This window comes from Mauremys reevesii, linkage group 3 (genome assembly GCF_016161935.1).
Source record: "Mauremys reevesii isolate NIE-2019 linkage group 3, ASM1616193v1, whole genome shotgun sequence".
NCBI classification, from domain to species: Eukaryota; Metazoa; Chordata; order Testudines; family Geoemydidae; genus Mauremys; species Mauremys reevesii.
Genome location: NC_052625.1, coordinates 128,590,074 through 128,600,588, shown reverse-complemented (window position 1 = coordinate 128,600,588; position 10,515 = coordinate 128,590,074). Strand labels below are relative to the sequence as shown.

Here is a 10,515-nt window from a genome sequence, read left to right as displayed (position 1 = left end):
ATTTGTTCACAGCTGCACCCCTCCCCACCAGCTCCTTTCCCAAAATCGGGCCAGATGTTCTGTTTCCTCTTTCCGTTTTGGGGAGCAGGGAAGCAAACGACATTTTAATTACAATCTAGGGCTATTTCTGTGGCCTTGATTCGCTTCGTGAAGCGCGGGACCAGTGCATGGGGAACGGATGGCTTGTTCTATATACGCACACGATGGTGGTTGTTGGTAAAGAAGGAACCGGGGGGGGGCATCCCATGGTTTCAGGAAACCAACCATAATATTGTAACTGATGTGGTTAAAGGTTTGACAGGCGTCCACGCGGCTCCTTGGCCCTTTTTTCCAGTTGGTCTAATTTATAAGATTTTATCCAAGGGACAAGTTAGAATTTAGAGAGCTCGGGAGAGATAGTGAGAGAGCTAAAGAGAAATCTGCAAACTGTCCCCGAAGGGATGGGTGTTGGCGCCGGCTGGAGCCACTAAAGGACTACGGTCTGCGGCGGAAGACCTGAGGCAGGCTCAGACCGTGGTGACAGAATAGCCCGGGGAGCTGCAGGCACGAGGTTTGTTTTGGGGTTTTTTGTTTTGTTTTGTTTTTTTGCGGTGGCTTTTCTTCTTGGCCTGAGTTTGCAGTGTGGCTCTTGCTCCACTCCCCCTCCAGTGAGTGTATAGTTATGTCAAACGTGATCTCTGCCTGGGTGGCAACAAGACCCCATCCCGCAGTCCCTCAAACCCAGACTAACTTCTTTCAACAGCCTCTGATGGTAATTACAGTAATCGAAGCTGCCATATATCTTTAAGCAATTATGACACACAAAAAGCTGCAAAGGACCCCCTGTCGAGGGATGTTAAAAAACGGTTTCCCAGATCAACAAAATTCAATTTTCTTAACGCTGGACTTCTGAGACCAAGCTCTGCTTCGTCAAATGGGAGCTCTTTTAAACAGGGGGAATCAGTTATCTCATGACCCCGTGGCAGGTTAACATTTCTCTCTCGCTCGCTATTTTTTTTCTTTCTTTCATATTTGTTCTGCCTAAGAATTTTCTCATAACAACAGCCACGTCTACAATAGTCTGAGGGTCTCACACTCACTAAAGATGTTGCTTAGTCGAAGAAGAGTCAGAATAATTGCAAAAGTGATCAGATGAGACGGACACAGTTGGGATTGGGAGAAGAAGAAAGTTTAGTTAGGTCTTGAATGGAGGGTGGGGAGATCGACGGATAGAATTATATTTTACATGAATTACTATACATCTGGCTGCAATTTGCATCACCACACGCCTCTTTTTATAATTTACAGCGGCAAATGCTGAATCTAGCATTATTTTATTAGCTCTAGGTCTAGAGGAGTTAAAATATTATTTTATCTTCTCTAGATCTGGTGACATAAAATACAAAATAGAAACCGCACCGTAGTAAAACTACCTTTCATACTAAATAAAAGTCCCTCTCTAATGTTATACATATACTGCTACCGATAAGAATTATTTATTTAAAAAAAAAGAGAATAACCGCACTCCTTAATTTCACTGGTTCACTGCCTTGCTGTGATTGAAAACAAAGTTCAGGTTTATTTGGAGCGGGAAGCGACGATTTATCTGCAAGCTCCAGCCAAGGGGGAAGAAAGTCTGGGATTTGCATAGCTAAAATCAAACTCCAAAGTGCCTGTGAACTCTGCATTTAGTTTGGCGGTGACATTACATACAAGGAGATGGCACAGATGCATGTATAATTTCACTGTCTTTTCTTCAGTGTGTGTGTGTGTGAGAGAGAGAGAGAGTGTAAAAGTCTATCAGTGGATGCTGAAGCTGAAGGCGATGGGGGGAGTCGAGTGCTCGCCCCTGTTGGCATTGTGTGATATCCGAATTCCCATGCTACTCTTTTTGACGGGTCACTGGTGACCCAATAGGCAGGTGGCAAGGAGGGCTTGTAATTACACAATTCCAGAAATCATTCCTTGTCCCCAAACCCTCCTCCTACCTGCAGATCCAGAGCCACAATTTACGTTACAGGCTTTAGGGGGAGAGGTGCGGGGGGGTGGCTTTCCTAGCCGAACTTGTTATTAATTGCGTAAAAGTTTTCTATTCTTTAACCCCTCTACCCTCCCTCCTCAGCCCCCTCCCTTCCCCAGTCCCTAACCTAATCCCCATTCCTCTAGCCGTGTTGTATATAGCAGCTGTCGAGTTTCATTTAGGGGAGAAGCTGGCAGCTTGTGCTGATTGGAGGCAGTCAAACGAGTTTCAATGGGGAAAATCATTAAGTTAACACTTTATCTAATGTCCCTATTGTCTGCCAGGAGGCATTGTTTCAGAGCCTCCGGATAAACATGTCTGAAAGCATCCCGGGCTCCTAAATTCTCTAGGGAGCAGAAGAAACTTCTCTGAATCCAGCTCCCAACCCCCTCCCCCATCCCTCTTCCACCCCAAACCCCCCACCACTCTTAAGACACTCTTACTGAGCTAATTCAAAGCAAAGCAAATAGCTATAAACCAAATCGGCCAGGTTTTTCATACCCAGGTTTTGTGAGAGAGCTGCACCTTTAGCTTGAGTTACTTCGGGGGTGCGGGGCAGGAAGGAGACTTTGAACGGATGCTAACAAAAAGAAAAGAAAAGAGCTGGTCGGGGTTTTGTGGTGCGTTCATTGAAATGGGGTTTAATAAGCTCTATAAATTTCATGAGACTCAGTGCATTTGCAATTACAGTAAAAGTCGCTGAAAAGTAAACATAATTCAGACAGATAGATAGATAGATTAGATGATAGAAACAAACCAAGCATTTCAAATATGTTTGGCAGTACATAAACTGCACTTTCCCACAGTTAATGCAGAAAGTTTTGCTTACATTTTAGGGTAATGGGAAACACATCCAAGTTAATGGCGGGAACAAACCCAACTGGAAGCTATTTTTGCGAGTTGGTTTTCTCCACTCCCAACCCACAGAACGTAGCTTTCTCCCTGTTTGAAGAACACTACAGATCCAGCAAAAACTTTTCTCTCCTAGCAGGAAGGTTTTTGCTATTGCTGCTGCTGTAATGTTTCGTTGCAAAAATGGGTCTTGGCGATTATAGAAGATTCAAATAAATGTAGCGGTGCATGAATAATTCTCATTGTAGAAAACTGACACTTGCTCAAGGAAAAGAAGGTTGCCTATAAAATCACTTCATTATTTGCTTTTATCGCAGCTCTGGTGCTAATCCCTTCAGAGGTCAGATTGCTTAGTTCTCTCTCTCCCTCTCCCCCCTCCCCCTTTGCCTCCGCTTTTTCAGGTCGTATATTAGACATCCCTTGTAAAGTGTGTGGGGACCGCAGCTCCGGCAAGCACTATGGGGTTTACGCTTGCGATGGATGCTCAGGATTTTTCAAACGGAGCATCAGGAGGAACAGGACGTACGTCTGCAAATCTGGAAATCAGGTACTAGTGACAGCACCGGCTCATTCCCCTTCTACTTCCAAATAGTTATTTATTGTACTGTGGCTCCAGACTTCCCCTCTGTCATGCCGAAATATGGATCAAAATCTAATATGCTTCCTGCCAACTGGATGCCATCCCAGGCCCAGCCTAATACATTCTGGAAATGGGGGGAAGGGGGGGGGATACTAGATTTTGTCTGTAATAGATTTAAGCAGCTCGGGACGTTTGCTAAACATTTTAAGGATATTCACATTTTAACAGAACGTTTAATGCAAGCTTCTTCCGGACAGGTATTATAATGGAATAGGAGTCAGCTTCCTGGGGGGATTTAAACAGCAAATCAAAAATCAAATCTCATGCTTCAGGACATGCGGTGGTCAGGAAGAAATGCCTTCCCCATCCACTGCATTGTGGAGGAGTTTCGCCAGATATACTGGCCACCGAACGGTCTCTGAAGCATTAGGTATTGGATTGAGGTAGGATAACGGATTTCATGGACCGAGAGTCTGATTCCACACGTCAGATATTTCCTCTCAAAGCAAGAGGAGTTCAAAATTAGAGTAAATTGTTATGTGTCAATTAACACAATGTATATTAGCATTAGGTTGGGCAGTTTTCCAGGGCCAATGCCCCAATCTCCACGTGTTGAGATTACTCTCCCGTTGTGCGCATATGTGGAAGTGTCTAGGTACATAACTACTCCGTTCAGCAGCACAGAGACCAAATAGATTCAAACGATAAACCAATTTACTTTAACGACAGTGACATAAATTGGTGTGGCCTTCTCTTGCTACAGGTTCTGTTTGTCCTCAGACCCACTCTGCGTACTCCTACCGAGCTTATTGAAGCAGAAAAGAGGGCAGAGACTCGCAAATATTTTAAGACAATGTTCTGACATAACCTTTGCTATTAAAACATAACCAAGTCGGAGAACAATCAACCCCCCAGCTTTTGATTTCTGTCTCCCCTACCGCTAGCCCCCCTTCATTAAAATAAAAGCGCAGTTATGGAGAGGGAGGGGGTGAATGGAGGAGCTGATGAGTTCAAGCCAAGCCAATACCATAGTTACAGGGAAGATTTCTTGAAAACAAAACTTCCCCTCCCCTCCGCCCGCCCATCTCACTAGAAAAGACGTTTGTACAAACTTTTTGAACAAGCTTCTCTCGCTAAAGTTTCTTTTCCAGGTCACTATGAAACTTAGGACAGTAAAAATCCCAGCTCCCACCAACTATCTAATAAATAAAAGATACAAGGTCAGTGAAGTAATATATTTTACTGGACCGACTTCTGTTAGTGAAAGAGACACGCTTTCAAGCTCCGCAGAGCTCTTCTTCAGAACAGTGCAGCTCCAAAGCTTGTCTTTTTCACCAACAGAAGTTGGCCCAATAAAAGATATGACCTCACCCACCAGACCAAAAGGCTACAGCAACGCTGCAAATATATGATAACAAAGGCAACTAGTAGATTCAAGTAGAGGGTTAATTGCCTGTGTGGTAAATAGAATGAGTGGTGGAAAATAATCTGACGGCATTTACTATCATACTTGAAGGATTAGCGCTAGAAAAATGAATCCAGGTTTCCCCTTTCCGGAGTATTTGAACCGTTCACTCACTGCGGAAAATAATTTTCACTTTACACTGTGCTCCTTGTCTGCTGTGTGTGTTTACAAACACGATCCTGCAGTCCTGTCTCAGGCGAATTCCCACTGATTTCACTGTGAACTATGCCCGAGGAAGGACAGCAGTGTGGATCAACATACAACTAGATAGTGCATCCACAAGGGGGCTGTGTAACTTGTGGCACCTCCACTCACCCTCACACATTTAAAGATCGGCTAATATGTAACCGTAAAAAGAGGAAAGGCTGTCAAGTCAAAAGGCGGATGGCAAAGAGAATATTGAAGTAAATTGGTCCGACAGCATCAGCTTTCTACTGCTACACAATTGAACCGTGCAGAGAGAGTAAATCGATTTTTCCGAAGCAGCTACCAATCATCTTTACTCATATCGATATTGCCTTAGGTGTCCTCTGCTTCTGTTCAGTGGATAGTGTCGGAAGGTGTTTTAGGTGGGAAGCTTTTTTTGTTTGAGTGCACTTTGAAGAGCTAGAGAAGAGAGAATGTCTACCGGGCCCGAACCTAGTAACTGAAGTCTGCAGGTATTTCGCACCCTACTGCAGTGAGAGCTGGAGACCCCCATAAGAGTCCGGAATAAGTTTCGCTTTGCAATCTGACTTCTGTGAAAGGCGAGTTTCCATTGACCGACGAGGAATGTAAATTCTACAGGGTCTCGGCAGGTGCGAACTGGTTTCCAGCTCACACCGCAAGTCAGAACTGCAGAGTTACAGCCAAGTTGTTTTAGAACAATTAACACAACGATTTATACCAGGTCCCCACCTCTCTGAGAAGGGGGTTTCCTTCATTGTCATGTCTCACAGAGCACCGGGGGCGTGAGGGTATGGCAGTATAATCACACATGGAGTCTGGAGTTAGTACCAAAGGATAAGGGGCAGACTGAAAAAATGACCATTAGCCTTTGCTTGCATAAGTCAAGTTATCTGAGGCTCCGGGGCTAAATGAATGTAGCCGATGCTAGAGTATAAAGACACACACGCACACAGGCACGCACAGTGTGTCTGGTTCAGGACCTTTTTTTAGAATTCTGAGATCTGTCACCAGCATTTACATTTATTTACAAAATCCACCCACCCCTATCTTGGCCCATCTTCTTGAGGTCTCCATGTCCGCTACCCCAGTAGCGGCTGAAGTTTGACTTTGTGGCTGAATATTTCTGGCTTACTGAGCCGAGGGCTGCACGCGACTTTCTGGGACTGTGCTGTCTCTAAGTCTATACTCCTCCTCTTCGGACAGGGGCGCCTGCGGAGCTCTGTTATTCCGGGGCGCAGCTGGAGCCTCTGGGGGTGGGGAGCTGTCTCAGGTGCTGAAACAGATTTGTCCGTAACCACCTGGCCACTCATTCGTTAGGGGCCAAATCCTGTTCGTCTTACTCACTCCAGTAGCCCCATTGGGCCAGATTCTAATCTTACTTACACCGGTGGAAATGCTTGGTAACTTCATTTGGAGTCACTGTAGAGTGACTCCGGTTTTCCCCTCTATGTGACTGAGACCAGATTCTGCTTTATTGATTTCACCCGGGCTGCCTCCAGGAACGAGGCCAAGAGGATTTGGCCCCTTACACCTCGTTACATCCTACATACACACCAGTATAACCCTCGATATAGTCTCCCCAGGAAGGAACCCCTCTGTGACTAGATCGGATTCCAAGAGCATGGACTCACACCCGCCAAACGAGCCCTTTCTTCCGTTTCTCACAGGGACGCTTCGGTACATGTATAGTCTCCCCCTTCATTTGTCTGTTTCTGTAGAAGAAACTCCTTTCTGAAGCGAAGAGATCCTGCAAACCCAAACGATTCTACCTCCTAGCTGTCCTCTCCAGCTACAGACTGCGCTGACCAAGGGGCCAAGTCTGAGCTGCTTGCTCAGGCCAAACTCCTATCTGGCGTCGCTGGGAGTTTCGCCCGAGTAAGGACCGTGCACACAGGTGACCCAGGGAAGGTTACGCAGTGTAAATACACAGACCATATGGTGGCATCGGGTTAAAAGCAGAACTCTCCCACTGCTTTCGAGCTGCTGTTCCGCTTGGAAAATCGTTGGCACCATACAACCCTCCGTTCACAAATCCTTCCTAGGCAGACCACAAGCAGAAAGGGCAGAAGCCACGTGCTGGGGCGGGGGGGGGAGGAGTACTCCCTAATGCTGTGATCACTCAGCTGCCCCGCCGTTCGCTTGTCAGTTTCCCACCCCATGCCTTATGCAAGCCCATTTCTTAACGAAAGGAGTTTCTCTGTTTTAGGGAGGTTGCCCCGTGGATAAGACACACAGGAACCAATGCAGGGCGTGTCGACTGAAGAAATGCTTGGAAGTCAACATGAACAAAGACGGTATTTGCACATCCTTTTACCCTTCTCCTTTTGGCTGAGTAGTATGAACCATGCATCGCATGTATGAAAAAAACGCATCGTAATGCAAGCGCCTGGAACCCACGGCCCGTAGTATTTCCTCCCAGCTGCCCTCCACCTATCGGCAAAATTCTCCCTTCCCTTCCACCGTGCCTGGCTCAGCTCAATGACCCCTTCCTGCCAACGAGCAATTAACGCTCAGCCCCAGCACCGACCCTTCCCGGCTGACCCAAAACAACACCGCCACTGCCTTTAGCCCTCCTGCCCCCACCCCGCCCATGCACCCAATTCGGAGCCGATTCCTTCCCATCGGAACGTCTGTTATTCAGCTATGTACAAATAGACCCAAAGCCAGTGCCGGGCAAATTGTTTGCGTTGATGACAAAAGCAACTAACACAGTGAAACAAGTGCAATGAAACCACCAATTAATGTATTTCAGCCAAATCCAGCCCTTGGCGTGGATCCATTCGAGTTAGCGGAACTATGCCAGGGATGGATTTGACCCATAGTGTCCAGAGCCAACGTTTGGTAAGGAGCTGCCGGATTTTTGTGCAGGGAACAGAAATGTCATAGAAGTCCGAGTAATGACCCAGTTATTCCACACCCCTAAGCGTTGATCAGGTTAGACACAATCCAGTCCCTTGTTTTAATGTCTCGATCAGATAAAATAATAACAATTCATAATAATAACGGCCGTTCTATAACAATTGAACGAAGTGTAGGCAGTGGGTGAAACCCTCAGCTTATTGAAGGCGAGGGGAGTTTTGCCACTGCCATCAGTGGAGACAGGAATCCCTTGCTTTATTCAGAGAATGAAGAACCTTGCTGTTAAAATTAGCCCTTCACCTTAGCTTTTCTGCGATGCAACTATTAATAATAGAATTAAGAATCACTTAAACTCTCAATTTAAGTCGTCACTTGGAAGCCGCGCGGCCTCGCACAGGTCAGCAAACTGTGAACTGTAAAATTTCCCTATACAATAAACAATATGATGAGCCATAAACCGTCTTTGTGGAGGAAACAGTAGCCCGAAACAATGACGATTTTTTCAATTGATAATTCACCAGCAGTCAGCCTGGCTTGGCATTCATTCAATATACTCGTGTGCAACCGTCTACTGTCTTCTAGTGCCCAATACATCTTTTAACACATTTCGGTCCGAAACAAGGAAAGTGAAATCCTGGCTCCCGGGAAGTCCCGGACAAAGCTTCGCTTAACCTCGATGGGGTCAGGATTTCACACTTGTTTATTAGCACGTGGCCGTACATTGAAGATGCCGAGACAGAGAGATTTCCTGATGCACTTGCCACAGTTATTGGCATAAATCTTCTCAACTTGAATCCGATTCCGATCCTATGGAGACCAGCAACAGAGTTTAATCGGGCAAACACTCCAAGTGATTCATTAGGTTGAAACTCTTATGGAGTCTTGACCATTTCCCATTATAATTCTTAATTAAACTTGCTTAATTTTTGGTGTTTTTGTTTGTTTTTGTTTTTTTCTATTGGACGGGTTCTAATGCCTGCCAGAGTTAGTCTGGAAAGTATTGTGCTGTCACTGCTGACTAGGGTTGCCAACCCTCCAAGATGGCCCTGGAGTCTCCAGGAATTAAAGATTAATCTTTAATTAAATATTATGTTGTGTGATGAAACCTCCAGGAATACATCCAACCAAAATTGGCAAACCTATTGCTGATGGGACAGGCAAATATTTCCTTGCAGATTCACTAGAGCTATCCCATAAAACCCCAGGCAACAAAATTTAGACAAGGCTAATGCATGGCTGAGTCCAGATTACAAAACTCAACCTGTATTTCAGACACTTCCTGGGGAATAGCACAATCAAAGTTGTGGAATATCGTGACCTAATAAAACAGGACTTTAGCGTCCTACTGATTTGCGCCTCAACATAATATGACCCAATAACTACTTACCACCCTACCCCACAAAAATCCTAAACTAGACGTCGCAGAAAAAGAAAATCAGGGCTATAAAATGCCTATTGCCACAAAATGAATAATATTGTCATGCTGAAGAGATGGCTACTACATCTATAAATGAAATCCAGACAAACTTTCAGATAACTATTTTCATTGGTTTTTGGGGAAAAAATCTGGAGGTTCATGCTGCATTTTAAGGCCAACCATCTAATATTAGGCACTGAAAGTAATGATATGGTATGCAATATCAGGCACTTCATTCTGCATGCACCATTAAATAACCGAGGGCAATGAAGTATAGTAAGTCAGTGAGGCCCTGTTCCAAAGTCCTTTGCAGTTAATGGGAGTCTTTCCATTGATTTCAATGGGCTTTGGGATCAGACCGCAACTGGGTAATGTATTCACTCAATGAGCCCTTTATTCCCAGCTGTGCAACACGAAAGAGGTCCAAGGACATCCACAATAAGGAAGCAAGTCGCGCTGTATTTCAGAGGACACAAGGAAGAGAATGGAGCTACACCTCACTTTCCCTCAGCAGCTTTACCTGCTCCGGCCTTCTTTACTGCTGTCACGCAGCTGGAACCCCACAATCTAGAGCTGGCTGCTGTATCGACGACCCCCGAGCGGCAGACGTTGGTGGGCCTGGCACAACCAACTCCAAAGGTCAGAGCTGCTTTCTGTGTTCTAATCGGGGCACTGCGAGAGTGTTCAGAGATTATGGCCAAAATATTAGGACCTGAAATCCGGGGTTGGCAAGTCTTGTTTTAGAGCTGGGGTTGTTAAGTGTCTCCAGAGGGTGTGTTTGTGTGAGATCCAGTCATTTCTATAGTAGAATACAAATCTGGACCTGCTACTATGAAGTGTAAATGCTCCTGTTGATTTTAAGGAGAATTTTGTTTGAATAAGAACTTTATGATTGGCCCCCTCAATACTTCAAAAACTATTTTGGTGGCGAGTAAAAGAATGATTGTCTGTAAGTTAAAATCATTCCGCTATATGGAGATAAATACACACCAAACCACTTTAGACAGAAGCACACCCCATTTGAGAGCTGTTATAGTATATGTATACATATGCATTCCCTGGAAAGACCTACTTACAGTGGAAGAGTTCATAGACACTGCCACCTGCAGACTACCCGCCAACCTACATGTTTCAGTCATGGACACAGTATTATTAAAATAACCCAAGATTGGAGA

The 10,515-nt window shown here is 45.2% G+C and overlaps 1 protein-coding gene across 8 annotated transcripts in view; it reads left to right on the top strand.

Annotated features, from left to right (window-relative positions):
• NR2E1 (nuclear receptor subfamily 2 group E member 1) overlaps positions 1 to 10,515 on the top strand; it is a 28,426-nt gene that overhangs the window by 3,196 nt on the left and 14,715 nt on the right. For all 8 annotated transcript variants that reach the window (XM_039532822.1, XM_039532824.1, XM_039532821.1 and 5 more), the window contains 3 exons: positions 3,253 to 3,398; positions 7,271 to 7,358; positions 9,744 to 9,979. In XM_039532822.1, the coding sequence (XP_039388756.1) occupies positions 3,253 to 3,398; positions 7,271 to 7,358; positions 9,744 to 9,979 (470 nt within the window). The remainder of the gene's footprint in view (positions 1 to 3,252; positions 3,399 to 7,270; positions 7,359 to 9,743; positions 9,980 to 10,515) is intronic.